At 38.1% G+C, this 16,069-nt stretch overlaps 1 protein-coding gene across 3 annotated transcripts in view; it reads right to left on the reverse strand.

Moving 5' to 3' along the window:
- chrna7a (cholinergic receptor, nicotinic, alpha 7a (neuronal)) overlaps positions 1–16,069 on the reverse strand; it is a 37,763-nt gene that overhangs the window by 15,484 nt on the left and 6,210 nt on the right. For all 3 annotated transcript variants that reach the window (XM_078944238.1, XM_078944239.1, XM_023952892.2), the window contains exons 2-4: positions 7,231–7,370; positions 6,727–6,771; positions 1,866–1,975 (exon numbers count right to left, since the gene is read on the reverse strand). In XM_078944238.1, the coding sequence (XP_078800364.1) occupies positions 1,866–1,975; positions 6,727–6,771; positions 7,231–7,370 (295 nt within the window). The remainder of the gene's footprint in view (positions 1–1,865; positions 1,976–6,726; positions 6,772–7,230; positions 7,371–16,069) is intronic.

The raw sequence follows: 16,069 nt of genomic DNA on the forward strand, positions 1-16,069 counted from the left end.
CTGCTTTATGACACAGAGTAATAACCTTATTTCATGATCTTGCCTACGATGCAGCACCAGCCCCAACCTTAAGCCCCCACACTGTCCCTGCAGAAAGCCTCGTTTTTTCAGGTACCAGCAACAACCCTCCATGACAGACCCATCGGGTCCCTTCTGGCCACAGCTGTAGCTCACTTTTTCATCCACCTTATTGCAACCATTTGTTTCTTTAAATCAGATGAAGGAGCAACATGTAGTAAAGATAAAAAAAAAATACACTAGCTAAAAAATGAAAAACAAGAAACAAAATCTGATATGCTGGTCTGTATTCTATGTTATTTTTTGCAGTGGGGTAGGGATTGAACTGAAAATTGAATGATTAAGACTTCTGAAAATAATATGTTGCAAATGCTTTTCTTGTAAATACTGTTAAACAAATAGAATCCTTTCTACATTTCATATATACTTTATTTATTACATTTACATTTTCTTTTTGAATTTTTGTCTGTCCAAAGATCTTATGGGTGAATGAAATATAATGTTAAACCTTTGAAAAGGTTTTGAGCTTTATATTTTTCCTCTAAATCACAAAAGGTTTAATGAAAACAAACTCGGGCAAAGTGTTTATCAAGTTGTCATGGTTACTAAAATAAATGACTCTTTCATTTCCCCTTATTCCCACTTCAGTGTTGCCACACTAATTTGTGATTTACAATCAGCCGGTAATGAAAAAAACTTACAAAAAGAAATTCTAGAATGTAAAAAACATTTCAATTTTAGATTAAAAAAAAGAATAATAAAATCTGTTTTATTTTTTTCAAATTGGAGAAAAAAAACTTGGACTAGGCCTGTTTAAACATGAAAGTATTTTGGTAAACTTTTTGACCAAATATATGAAAAATAATAAAGTAAATAGTTAATAAATGATGAAATTTTGTAGACATAGTGTGACAGATTTTAAAATGGTCTTAGAAATAGATAATTTAAGAAAGACTCTTAATAAAGCCTAAAATTAAAAATTCATAAACATTTTTCTAGCTCAAAAAAGCAACAAGCAACTCTAAAATCCATCGTGTTTTTTATTTTTTTGTCAACTGCATTCATCTGCAAATGCAAAAAATAACATCGCCACCTACTCCTTAGTGTTGTTTTTTAAAAACTCAATAATTCATGAAAATCAAATGAAAAAAACAACCAAAACGGAAAAATTCCTGCTGTTGGTTTAGCGGGGACCACAAAATGTAATTTCCACAAGTGAGTTGATTTACAAACACAACAACCAGCTCTGTTGAATAATGTGCTATTAGCACCCAGAATGTTGCACTCTTTCTCAGGATCTCCAATTAATTAACATGTAGAAGTGTTAGATTTAAAGGCCACTCTGTCAACTCATTTTAGAGGCAAACTCACAGCAGCCTCCACTCAGTAAATGCTGACAAGATTTGTTTCAAGCCAAAAAAGAAAAAGAAAAATTGCACAAAGCTAAAAGTAAGACTACATTTATCCATTGCTCAAGCTTAAACTTGAAATACTTTTTATTTGAGCTAAATGTAATTTATATTATATTGTCAATTTGTTGAGAGTTTATTTTAAACAAGCTTATTTCTCTTTGTGTTCATTTAATTACCAGTTAAATCTTTTCTACTTCCTTTAAAAAAAACAATTTTAGTAACAAAGACTTTATACTGCGCAGTATCTTTTCTTTGCTCATCAAAGCCAGCAATTTAGTAAAAGCCTTGTTTTTTCTTTGCAACACAAAAATCCAAAGCAGTATCATTCCTCCAAGGTCCCTTCATTATTCCGCGAGGAGAGCATGGCATGCATGCTGAGGCTGCCACCATGCACATCCAATTACAGAGCAGCAGATCTGTCTTTGCAAGGCCTACCTGTTATAGAGCAGGATGTCGGGCTTCCAAATGAGATGGTCCGGGAATCTTACATTGGTCACACCTGGATAGTCTGAGGAGTTCCACTGCAGGTAATGATCGTTCCAGTACTGTGAAACGCAAAAACATTAGGTACTTTTCATGTTTTACACTCAGGCATCTCAAATATTTCCTGGATGGGGTCTGACTTAGGTAAATCAGGGATTTAAAACAGCTTTTTCACATTGCGGTCACATGTCAGCAACGTGAGCTCGGGTTAAGTTTATGCTCTTTGAAACCGCTCGTTTGGACTAAGGAGCTTTTATCAGGATCTATGACTGAACAGGTTTATAATTTTGACATTTTATTCATGCAAGAAGAGAAGGGAAAGCATCTGTTGCTGCATATTCATGACTTTTGGGCTGTAGTTTTTGACATTTTGGCTGATCTGTGTTTTTATACAATGCACACTAACATTTTACAGATACTTCCTTTTAAGCTGTCTTAGTTGATTCCGTGCCATGATCTTAATTCTGACAATCTGACTGATTATTGTCACACGTTTGCGTTCCATACGATCCTTTTAAATCACTAAGTACTAAAATCAATTTAACTGTACTGATCTCATTAAAAAGCACAAACCAGCTGTAAGGTTTAAGAAAATTGTGTTGTTTCAATCGTTTGGGCTGATTTCCAACTTAATCCATATAAGCCATGTCAAATAGGAAATGATCTTCCTTCGTTGAATTATGGAAGCGATTCTGTAGCATAATTAAAAATAAAAGTCAAAACCAGAAATGCTTTTCCATTTTCAAAATGAAGATGCATTTTTTGACTCAAAATTAAAAAGAAAAAGCAATCCACCAAAATGCTTTTTCATTTCCTTCTTCTACACTGCTTATTCTGTCACCTAATTAAAATGATAAAGAAAATGGTATTTGACATTTCATTTTCAAAAAGTTCTCTGGTAAATGTGTGGCAAAATTCCTTTAGAGATGTCTAATTTGACAATTAAATGAATTAACAGAAATGCTTTTTCATTTCCAAAATGTAACTACATCAAATGACTCAAAAATAAAATGAAAAAGCAATACTTCAAAATGCTTTTTCCTTTTCTACTTAAAAACCGCTTATTGTGTGTCATAATTAAAACGAAAATACAAATACGGGATTGCATTTTCATTTTAACATCCACCCCGCGAACCTTGTCGCATTATTCAATTCGAATAAGCATTTCCAGAGGGGAGGCGGGGCGATGACATCAGTGCTTTCTCCGTGTGTCCGGCTGCTAAGAGAAACAGACATGTCTAGGAGCAGTGTAGCTTTGTGTTAGCGGCAGACAAGAGGGCTTTGTGATGGTTGTGAACTTCTGATGGTTTTACATAGCTTCTCAGGACTACGTAGCAGCATTTCCGCCTTCTGCGGTCCTCCTTCGGATTAACTGCGGACAAGCTTTTTTTCTTGGGAACGGCAGCTGCTTCACATAACGGAGTGCGAAGCTCCTAATTGGCGAAGGCTGAAGTGCTGCTACGATCTGAGAAATCATCATATGAATTTGTGTTTCCAGTGGTGTCCAGAACAAAATAAAAGGATGTTAGCGGGAAAGTTCACCTCTTCCTGCTTGATTTTGTCCAGATAATAAGGCAAAAGAAACAAAGTCTAGAGTCTTAATAGTTCATTTCCTCTGGTGTCACCTCTTTGTGTCTACTTCCCTCTTTCTTATATTCTCTTCTCTTTTTCCTTTTCTGAACCACCCAAGTCTTCAAAATGTTCAAATTCAAACTGATTAAAGGAAAGTATAGAGCCAATCAAGTTCTCTACTGTTTTGCTGTTGTGATAAATTGATAAACTGGTAAAGATATATGTGAAATAGCATTTATATACATTTGAATTATGGTATTAATAAAAGGTTTGTGGTCAATATTGTTTGAGAAGTGTTCTCAATTTTTTTTTTCATTTGTTAAATTAGAGCACTCTGGACCTGATGTTTTCTGTTTGGTTTTTATTTCCTTATTGTCGAAACTGGTCGTGCAAAAGTAAAAGGTTGGAAGCATTGACTGTATATGTACCGGTAGTCCTGGACAGAGTGAGTGTGGCGTCTCCCATAGAAAATTACTCCCTGTTCCAACCAAATGAAGTCAATTCAGTTGCCATTTTTCTGCGATATGTCCATCACCATGTTAGAAACAGACGTCCTCAGTAAGCTGTGATTGGTCTGTGTCTGTCTTAGTCCACATCTCTATCGCAACCACTCTGTCCAATCAGAAGTCAGCATGTTAGAAGGCCACACCCCTACCACTGAAAGTGGGCTCAGGAAGATCTGTTAATCAAAGCTTCAAACGTTTGACGCAAGACCGCTTACCATGATTGAGGCATCTGATCGGACAGTTTATAATTTGAATAATTTGAACTAAAGAGAAGCGTATCATGAAAAAAAATGTGAACATGTTAAAAATATGTCACAGAGCAAAATTGGTTATTCTTACAAATAGTGAATGAGTAATGGCTGAGTATTTCACAATAGAATCTATGGGATTCCAGCTTTTTGGGATGAGCGGGTACTTCCTATTTAATACCCAAGGGGGGAGGGATTTTTCAGTCCAGTCATCATATACAGTCAATGGTTGGAAGTCTGTTATTTCAAAAAACTTCATAAGACCAATTTTTTTTATTCAATTTTGTTTCGTAATGTCATACATTTAATTGAAAATACTTCAAAATGAAGCTTTTCACAATAATTATTAGGTTAGATTAAAAACAGATAAGGTCATAATTAATTAATTGTTCAAAAATCAACCACATTCTTTTCTTCTTCCTATAGATTTCATTTTAGCCCAATGACTGAGACATCTATTCAGACACACACTGTGAATGCTGCCCGTGCTTTTTTGACTGGATGAGTGTGTGTTTATGTGTGTGGTAAAGACTAAGACTGCTGCTGTGATTCCACAATGATTTAGAGTGGGCCAAACAGCCTTGCTAGCGCTTGCTGACGATGCAGCAGCAGGGAACCGGTGTCACAGAATAGACAAGCTGCACTAGAATATGCGTGTTGAAACTCTTCATCGTACTCCACAGAGGAGACATTGATGTTTCGCTCTTTCAGAATCAAAAAAGGAAGAGGCTAGTCACCAGGGTATATTTTAACCATCTCTGCAAGTAGAAGAGAATCAATTTTTATCTTTAGTAAATGGGATTTAGAAAATAGTTGTGTGGTCTTTGTGTTGTGATGCTGACAAAGAAAATATATATTTTTCTCAGAATCACATTCCCTGAATAGCAAATCACAATTGGCCTCTGAAAATATTGCACATGTGAAGGCCCGTTCACACCGGGACGAATTTCGCCGGCGATTTTCGCCGACGTTTAACGCCTCGTGACTAAACAAAGGGCACCAACGAGAGTGTGCACACCGACGCGAAAAAATGCCACGCGTTAAAGCGTCAAAAAAAAAAAACGCCTCGGGTTCGTTTTTTTTTTTCGACGCATCGCGTCGAAATCTACTCAACCAATGAGAATGGCGCTTTTGCTCACGTGTCTGGAGCTTCTGAAGTTACAGTAAAACACAACTTGGGGGCGCTCAAACACAAAACTGCCTTGCTGAGCACACATACCAGCGAAGAAGATAGACGCCAAGTAGCGTCTACGCTGCCGCGAAGCAATAATGACGGACATTCTAAAATATCCCCGAACCAAGCACCAGTTGGAGCTACTGGTGCTTGAAATATTCATGTTTTCTTTGTATTATTCTGACAAGCGCGTAAATACTTGCTCTCTTCTTCTGAGTGAAAAGCGACTTTAAGAAGCGTAAAGTTGCGCAGCGCCACCTTGTGTACAGGAGTATTTCTGTTTTACATTAAGCGCCATCTAATGTCAGGGAATGAAATTGCATGTTCACTCCACTCATCGTCAGCGAAAATCGCCTGGGTGTGAACACAAAAAACGTGGCGAAAAACGCTGGCGAATAACGCCTGGCGAATATTCGTCCTGGTGTGTACGGGCCTTTATACTATGAAGATTTCAAGCTGTGGAATATTTTTACAACACAGATACAATCTGAACATTCACGGGGTCTATCTCATGGAAATACAACTGAACAAATGTTGATGCAAAAAAAAGCACAAAATTCAGTGGGTCGCGGGGCAGCTGTCTAAAAAAAACATGTCCAGACTTCCATCTCTCCAGACTGGCTGAGGGTCCCCTGGAAATTCCCGAGCCAGCCGAGAGACGTGAACTCTCCAGCATGTTTTGGGTCTTCCCCCGGGCCTCCAACCAGAATTCGGTTATTTTTCAAAATAAAAGATCTTTTAAAATAAAACATTGTCAAAAATTAAAAGAAAAAAAAAGAACCAGGCATAATTTATTGTTTTTTTTGTGGCCCGGTGCCAATTAATCCACAGAACAGTGCCAGTCCGCAGCCCGGTGGTTGGATACCACGGGTCTAGATGATTTCTACAAAAAAACCACAGCCGCCTAAAATTACAAAAAAAAAACAAAAGAAACAGCAACACTTTGTTCCCCCAACATTAGATATAGCCAATATTATAAGTTTATTATGGGAACAGTACTACTTACTACCATACACTTTTTTAAGTAAACGGAACAGCTGCAGTGCATCCTTAAAGAAAAACAAGACTGTTTTTTATTCTGGGATTATGTGATTATGCAAATGATGAAAATAAATAACAAAGAAGAAAAAAAACAAGAAGACGCAGTTAAATATTCATTCTGTGCATTCCCTGAGATACTCAAGTAGCAAAGAAGAGGATAACTTTACCACAAGCAGAATAAAAATTCCAAGAAAAATCATCGATTTACACTTTGATATTAGTAGACGTATTTCTGTAAATGGTTGCCTATGTTATCAAGAAAACTGTCTTACCAGTCGCAGCCAAATGTTGGTTGTTAAAACTTGATTTTTCTCATCCTGTTGGGAAAAAAGTATATTTATATAGCAAAAACATATGAAGACAGTTATTTTTCTCAAATTAAACACTGATACACTGTAGAAGATTTATACCTTAGTTTTGTTGTAATAAACAATATAAATACTTCCTGTTGTTATATTTATGTCGTTTGATTATAAAATTTCAGGACTGTACCTCCAGCTGAATTGAGGTTTTCTGTTGCATTGTCAGTTTGAAGACATCAAAACTCATATTTGAATGTTTTTATGTCCAGGAAATTGGCATTTATCCTATTGTACAGATATGGGTGAGGATTTCATCCTAATGTGAAAGTGTATTTATCTATTACTGTATGTATCTCATCTGTTTTTAATTTAAAACTGAATCAATTAAACTTTCCGTCATGGACTGATTGATTAATGAGATATAAATGAATCTAATCAAAAGTACAACAACATTTCTATTAATAAATACCGTACCACATCCATAATCTGCAAAAGGCTGAGGCCAAAGTGGACGGTAAGGCTCTGAGAATCATTGTAGACTGGTCTCTCCAGAGGGTTGTATGTTGACATCAGGTCACTGTAGAGTCTGCGCTGGTTCGGTCCTTGATGAGAAACTACAGAATACAGGCACACTTACATGTAAGTATAAACTACAGATGGTAAGTTGACTTTCCCATTTCATTAATTTTGTTAATATTCTTCAGGAAAAACCTTTGCCATTCACAAGTTAACGTGTTTGTAAGCTCAATATACAAATCACTAGGCAACGGCACTGCCTTACAGTTAAAGCCTCCTCCCCCTGGCTGTTTTGGAGCTCCACAAAAATTGCTTAGAAACAGCCTAAAAACCCATTCTAAGTGGTTTTTCTTTAGTCTCGCAACTGTGCAAAGTGGTTACTGTATATATCTAATGTACTGGTACTGGGGTGATAACCTTGAAGCCCTTTACAAATGAACAGACATAAACAGAACATATCTAAACTGTTAGGGACATGGTGGGACTGACTCTGAAAAACCTTAGAGGCAGTGATGGAGACAAGAAAGAAAAAAAATCAAACAACACCACGCAGCAGTCCAATCTCACATTTGAACACATTTTACCACACTGTTGTTTCCTTTCTGAGCAAATGAGTGTTTCTGTCTTCGTCCATTCATTTTCCTAAAGCTCGATTACCCCAAACTACCTATGAGAGCACATTATCCTGATGATCTGGCAGAGAGAGCTGTCTGGAGGAATCTCCCCTCTCTTTTCCTCTCTGTTGCATCCAGTGTTTTCATTAGAAAAGATTAGCTGAAAGCTTGTCTTTGTCCATAGCTGAGTCCCAAGTGGATGCCCCCCATCCCAACCCCACCCACGCTGATCTCACCATAATCGAATTTCACTGAGGGGTCAGCACAATGACATTAATGTATGTTACACTCCAAAGATATTTCTTTATTACCGCCCAGAACATTTTTAGCTATCATACTGCACGGGGGCAATATTTGATTAATTGCCAGCTGAGTGCAGTATTTTGCTGGAATTGAGCTCAGATGTATAAAAGAAAGAAGCTCATTCTTTCAAGCCCTAATCAAATTCAGCAGCCTCAGTAGTTAGAAAGACCTAGCAGGACCTAAATCACCCCAGAAATATGTTCCAACATTTATATGTGCCTGCATGAGCACATGCTTTCAAGAGTTTTCTCCTCCTCGGCTTTATTCCGAAGAAAATCCTGCATTGTGCACTGAAAGCAAAGTGTAGAACGAAGAGCTTGGCTGAGTGATTGGGTGTCAGATAAATGCATCTAAACATTAAAGAAAAACACAATTAGAAATAATAGACCACAGCAAGAATCAAGTTTCTCATGCACGAGGGAGAAGCAGCCAGTGTGACAGAAAACAACCAACACGCTGCTCTTCTCAAAGGTTCTGCTCTCCCTGTGCACCTTTTATTAAGAACACAAGAAGGAGGTAACATTTTCAAAACAAAGAGGAAAAGTTCATTAGGGGGTGTCATACAATGACCCCTTTGGTGGATTCTAACTTCAAACAGTATCACTTATCAGCTGAGGACAGTGTGTCGTAAAACCCCCCTGTTCCTGGCTGGGCATGAGAAGCAGATGACCAAACACACAGAACTGTTTTCAGAAGAGGTAAAAAGGTCAATCTGAGTTAACATTTAAAGAAATACATTTAAACAATGATAATAATAAAACAAATTCCTTCACATACTCCCTCCTGTTTATCATTGATAAATGTTAAAATCTCACATCCAATATCACATCTCTTTTCAGTTTTCTGTGACATCTTCATTTTCATAACACTTTCAATTTACACTCAGATGAGAAGTTTTTTTTTTTTTTTTTCAAGTCATTTCAATTTCAAAATCATTACAGTCATCTTGTTCTCCCTTTAATAACAAGTTGTATTCTTGACTCAGAAGAACACTTTGTACTCCACCATTCACTGCTCTGGAAATCATAGATTGAATACAAGGAAAAATGCACATAGTGAACACACAACATATGATCAGTACCATAAGAATAGGTGTCACTATTTTTAACAAAAGTTGCCACCAGGAACCAAAAGCAAACCAGGAGAAGAAATCCCAAGATTGGGGTTTCCTGTCATCCTGCATTGCCTGCTGAACCTTTTCAAGTTGATGTAATGCTTCAGTGACGCTGTGACCTTCATCGGTGTTGTCAGGAATAAATGTACAACAGGTGTCATTTAACATTTTACAAACACCTCCCTCCTGAGCAACCAATAAGTCCAAAACCAATCTGTTCTGTAGAACCATAAGTCTCATGCTTGACATTTCTTCATTATAGCCTTTAAATGCTTTAATTGTAGCGTTCAAAAATAAACCTAATCGATAATCAATGGTCTCAATTCTGAGAGCGTTTTTAGCAGTTCCTACCCAGGGAAACAATGCCATAGTTACCTTTTGCCCCGTATTCCAGAGTTTATGGTCTCCAGGTACATCTGATCCCCAAATGGAATCATGTGGCTTGACATCAATAAGGTTACGTCTGTGGCGCAGGTGAGGCTCATGGACTGCAGAAACTATGAAAGTGTGATCTGTGACCTTTACGGGAGCACAAATCCCACTCCAGTCTCTAGGCAGACTGAGGTAGAGGGCCTGCCCACATAACCAAAACATTTGATCAACCACATAAGTACCATTGTTACCTGGCATTAAATCTGGATTAGATCCAACACAACGTCCTCTGGGGCAGGGAACTGCATAACCATGGGAAACTCTGTCATTGATTATCTGGACTGTGAAGGGAACAAGAAGTTCATGACACATCTTTGTCGGCAAAGTTCCTAAAAACTCTGTGCCATTGTTAGTTACGCAATGTGGAAACACAGTTCCTGGTTCCACACTAGCATATGGAGCTAATGATTTTGTCAATTTCAGTTTTTTAAACTGATACAAACTCTTGCAACTTGGTCTTACAAGAGTACCATTTGAAGTGGTGACGGCTCCAGTACTAATATACCCTCTGGTACTATATTCAATAACACAGTCGCTTTTCCACTCAGAAAATTGCTTTGCCTGCAAATTAGGATGTAGGGATGAAGCTGGAATTACAGAACAAACATAGCAATCAGATCTATTCCTTTCTTTAGCCAGTAACATAACATACCTATACCAAGAATTTGTCATATACAGGTGAGTTATGTTCATTTTTGGACTATTCAAAACATCATGTTCATCAATACTCAGCCATCGTCGAGAAACATTTAGTCTTTCCTCGTTGGTGGTTCTTCTTGCAGGTGGATAATGATTCCAAAAGAACCAAATCCATGTGGTGGCTCCTGTCAGGAATAGCAGGAACAGTAAACAAAATAAACTGTCTCTTAGCCCAGTTGGACACGCCATGGTGGATATGTGCCTGTCTTCGGGAGGGAGAGGTTACTAGCACATCACCTCCTCAAGTCCTCTAACAGTGTAGGATCCGTGTAGTGCAAAAGAGTTCTGGTGTGCTTTCTTCCCTAAGACTAGGTGGATCGCTCGGCTTCGCTGACGTTGAGACAAGCAGCTTCTATACGGCTGCCTCCCTTTGTAGTCAGACTTCCCCACCTAGCAGTTGGAATTAGCCTCACCCAGATGCTTTTTCTTGCAGTGTGACAGGTGGATCCAAGACGTCCTTTCAGCGATCTTGACAGCTGTTGGTGTAGTCAGCAGGACTTGGAATGGCCCTTCCCAACGTGGGCTGGACCAACACTTCCTTTTTATGGCCTTCACAAACACCCAGTCACCAACCTGCACTGGTGAAGTGTCCTGTGGAGATAAAAAGGAATCTGGCACTTGATTTGTCCTTTGCACATCTTTAGTGGTAAACATTTTTCTCAAATAATCCACTAAATTTGCATCATCATCTGGAGAATGTTGCTGTGTAGGATCAAGGTCTGGTAACCTATAAGAACGTCCATACAACATTTCAAAAGGCGTTAAAGGTTGACCTGCTGTGCGTGTGATACGCATGCTTAGTTGAACTAAGTCTATGCAGTCAGGCCACTGTCTGTTTGTCTCTTCCATGCATTTCTTTAACTTTGATTTGATAGTGCCATTAGTTCTCTCAACTAATCCTGCACTCTGTGGGTGATAACTACAATGTCTCTTTAAATCAATACAAAGATGTTGAGCCATTTTGTCTATCACTTGATTTACAAAATGTGTACCATTATCACTTCTTATCACTTGTGGTATGCCAAAAGTTGGGATTATTCTTTTACAAATAGCTTTAGCTACTGTAATAGCATCTTGTGTTGCACATGGAAAAATTTCAACCCATTTGGAAAATGCATCAATAATCACTAAACAATATTTCAATCCCTTGCTTTTATTCAATTCAATAAAATCCATATGGATTGTATGGAAAGGAAAAGGTGGTTCAGGAAATTTTCCTCTCTTAGGTCTAACATTGCCTTGGGGATTATGACGCATACATGTTACACATTGTTTACAAAAATTTTTTGAATAGAGAATAAATCCATAAGTTGTATAATATTTCTCTAATAAGTTCATCATCCCCCCTGTTGAGACATGGCAAGGCCCATGACTCAAAATTGCTGCCCATTTGTACATGGATTTTGGTAAAATAGGTTTACCTTCTGTGCTGACATAAAGACCTTGTTCCAACTTTGCTCCCTTTTTCAACCATAAATCTTTTTCTTGTTTCGGTGCACTGTGTTGCATTTCCTTTAAAACATCAGCGGGTGCATCCGCAGTCACATCCTCATTTGTGCATATTTCTACATCTTTTGTTGCAGCTTGCTTTGCTGTTGCATCTGCAAAGGCATTTCCTTTAGAAATATGATCTGTTCTTCGTGTGTGTCCCTCACATTTACATATTGCCACTTTAGATGGTAACATTACAGCAGTTAATAATTCTTTCAGTAAGTCTACATGCGTTACTGGTTTTCCTGTTGACGTTTTAAACCCTCTGTTCTTCCACTGTTGACAAAACAAATGCACTGTAGCAAACGCATATTGGCTATCAGTATAGATCGAAACTGGCTTATCTTTAAACAGTTTGCATGCTTCAGTTAAGGCTGTCAACTCTGCTGATTGTGCTGAGTAATTTCCGGGCAGGGGTCCTGCCTTCAAAACCTTATCTTGAGTTACAACAGCAAAACCCACTTTGTTCCTGCCTGTCTCATCTTTCTTTGCTGACCCATCAACAAAAACTATTTCCCCCTCAGTTAGTGGTACATCTGATAAGTCTGGTCTCGGCTTGTAAACTAAAGTTGTTTCTTGTAAGCAATTGTGAGGTTCTCCATCTTCTGGTGTAGGCATCAGCGTAGCTGGATTCAATGTAGTACACCTTTCAACAGTCAGGTGAGGCTGTGAGACCAATGTAGCTAAACATGATAAGTGTCTTGCTGGTGATAAAAATGTCATTTTAGTTTGTAATAGTAAAACTGAAACTGCATGCGGCACATACAGAGTAAGCTTGTGGAAAAGCACTACTTCAGCTGAGCTTTCCACTGCCATTGCTGCTGCTATCACTGCTTGAACACAAGGAGGTGTTGCTCTTGCTACAGGATCTAATTTTGAAGAATAAAATGCCACAGGTCTCTGTTTATCTCCATATTTTTGTAACAAAACAGATGTCATAAATCCATCTCTACAGTCTACAGTTTGACTGAAAGGTTTACTGTAATCTGGAAGAGCTAACACTGTTGTTCTGGCTAATGCTTGTTTTAATTCACAAAATGCTTTTACACCTTGTTCTGTCCATTTAATTTTATCATAAGCTGCCATAGGTGCTTCATAAATCAATTCTTGCAGTGGGGCTGCTATTTCAGCATAGTTTGGAATCCACATGCGACAGTAATTACATAACCCTAAAAATGACATCATTTGTTTCTTTGTTAAGGGTTGTGGTGCTGATAAAATCGCCACTTTTCTGTCTTCATTTAATTTTCTACCCTGAGATGTTAAAGTATGGCCTAAATATTTAACTTGTGGGGTCCATAGCTGTAATTTGTCTTTGTTTACTTTGTTTCCAGTCTCTGCCAAATAAGTCAATAAAGCTATGGTGTCTTTTTTACAAAACTCCTGTGAGGTTGATGCTATGAGAATGTCATCTACATAAGTTATGATTTGACTTTTCATAGGTGGCTCAAATCCCGCTAAACAGTTTGAAATAGCATCAGAAAAAATGGTAGGACTTTCTGCATAGCCCTGAGGTAGTCTTGTATAAGTGTACTTCTTTCCTTCAAAAGTAAATGCAAACCAATATTGACTATCTGGGTGTAAGGGGACTGAAAAAAATGCATTACTTAGATCGATTACTGAAAACCATTCTGCTCTTGGATCTAAGGTATTTAACAAAGTGTGAGGATCTGGTACATTAGGTGCTCTTTGTACAACTGCATCATTTACTGGTCTCAGATCTTGAACCATCCTCCAAGATGTAGAAGGAGGAGCCTTTTTAACTGGGAAAATTGGTGTGTTACAAGGTGACTCTGGGCACTGTACTAACACTCCTGCTTTGTACAGTTCATCTATCACAGGCCTTATTCCCTCTTTTGCATCATCCTTTAAAGGATATTGTTTTTTCCGTGGAGTATATTCTGTCTTCCCTCTAATGACCACTGGTGGGCATCCTTTAATTAACCCTACATCTGCTGGCCCTTTAGTCCAAAGTGACTGTGGAAGATCTTTAAGAGAATCTTCCTCTTCCTCTGTCAACATAATTTTCACTCAGCTTCTTCTGTCAGTCAGATGCGCATTAGCCTGTGTAATCACTACCCAGTTTAATGCAATCCTTTTAAACTTAGTTTCAGGATTGGTAGAAATCCCAGTTTCCGGATCAGTCTGCCAGTCCAAAGTATAGGTCACTTCCTGCACATGTTCTTTCATTTCTTCCCATTTTTCTCGTGAACCTTTAGAACAAGAAATAAATGGAACTGCATCTGCCATCTGTTTCCAATTTGTCAGTCTTTCTGTATACATTAAATTTTTTGCTTCTGGTGTAACTGTCACAGTACAGAAACTAGTTTCATCTTTCCAATAAAAATCATTTATTGTACATTTTTGAAATCCTAGTTTACTCACTGCTTCATCATATCTCCTGTCAGGGCCAGGAGACTTTTTGCATCTTAACATGACATACAGATTTTCTGGAGACATAAAATCTGCATGGGGTGACACTCTGGCTTTTGCTTTTTCCATTAAGTTTTTTGCAGTCTGTCCAAGATCAGTTTTCGGTAGATCTAAAGTCCAATAATAGTATGGTTCACCTCTGCCTTCTAGCACACAGATGTCTGTATCTGGGCAACGTCGTGCTTGCATCCCCCCTTCTCTGGTGGGGTAAATTCCTAACTTTAATCTTATCATGACATCTCTCCCTAAAAGATTAAAAGGACAGTTTGGTGCTAAAACCACAGGAATGCTTGTTGTTTCATTAGTGTCAGGATTTTCAAAACAAACTGGTTTACTCAAATGTTTAGTTTCAATTTGACCATCTGCAGATCTCATTTGTATTGTTTTATTTGACTTAGGAAAATCATTGTAATGACTTTTTATCACAGTTCTACAAGCCCCTGAGTCACAAAGAAAAACAAACGGTTGTCCCTGAACATAAAGAGTTATTTCTGGCTTTTCCATAAGACAAACTTCAGTGAGATCTAAAAATTCATCACAAATTGGTTGAATTTCTGGTTCAGATTCATTGTTAATCTTGACATTACTTCTACCATCTAGTCAATCTGATTTCTTTCTTTCAGGACAATCTCTCAGCCAATGATCTCTCTGTCCGCAAATCCAACATCCATCATCAACCTGCTCTGACCCTCTGTTGCTACTTCCTCTAAACCTTCCTCTAAAACTTCCTTTAAAATTTCCTTTTCCACGACCACGCCCTTGGCCACGTCCACGATTTCTTCCTCTGTTCATGTTCCTTCCAAAAAACACATCACTACTTTCCTCCTGCCAAAAGGTATCTACACTTTGATTTCTAAATTTCTTCTTATTCACCATCACTTTTTCTGCATGAACAGCAAAATTCATAAACTGTTGTAGTGCTCCTGTAGGTAGATCAATGTAATGCTTCCTTATCCAGTCTGCAATCTCTGGTCTCATAGCTTGCAGTAAGGCTTGTTTCAGCTGCTGTCTATAGGCACCATCATCATTATCATCATCTCTGAGTCCACTGTTAGCTTTAAAAACTTCTTCAAATCTGACTCTAAAATCAGACACTAACTCTCCATCTTTTTGTTTAGTTTGACCAATCTTTCCATAATCAGGTCTCATTGGAAAGGCTTCTCTAATTCTTTGTCCTAAAAGTGTAAGACTTTGAATTAACTCTTGACTGTTATGTGGAAGAGGTCTGGGTGGATCGTCATCATTCATAGGATTCCAATTTCCCTTTACTTTTGCCCAGTCTGCTTTCATAGCAGTCATCCATGCTTGTTGACATTCAATGCCATTCAGATGATAAGCTCTCTGAACTTCCATCATTTGCTCATGAAAATCATGTGGATTTTCCCTGTGAGAGATAACTCCCTCTACTGCCTTCTTAACATCCTCCACTGTCCAGGTCCTAAACACAAGAAGTGTAGGTCTCTGGCCATCTTCTCCAGCTCTAGGATTGGGCACTTCAATCATTGGAAATGTCTCAGCAATTTCAGATGACCCTCCAGCTTCTTCCAAACCAACCCCCATAGTTTTACTCCATTCAAGTTTTTTCCCTTTTCCTCTTAACATCATTTTTTCTTTTTCTGGTTTATTTAAATCAGTCAGTGGCGGGTAAAGACCCGTCAAGGAAGGAGCAGTTGGCCCCTCATAAGGAGGGGGTGAGAAAACAGCTGGATTC

The sequence above is a fragment of the Oryzias latipes genome, chromosome 3, assembly GCF_053564925.1.
Source record: "Oryzias latipes strain Hd-rR chromosome 3, Olatipes_Hd-rR_3.1".
NCBI lineage: Eukaryota > Metazoa > Chordata > Actinopteri > Beloniformes > Adrianichthyidae > Oryzias > Oryzias latipes.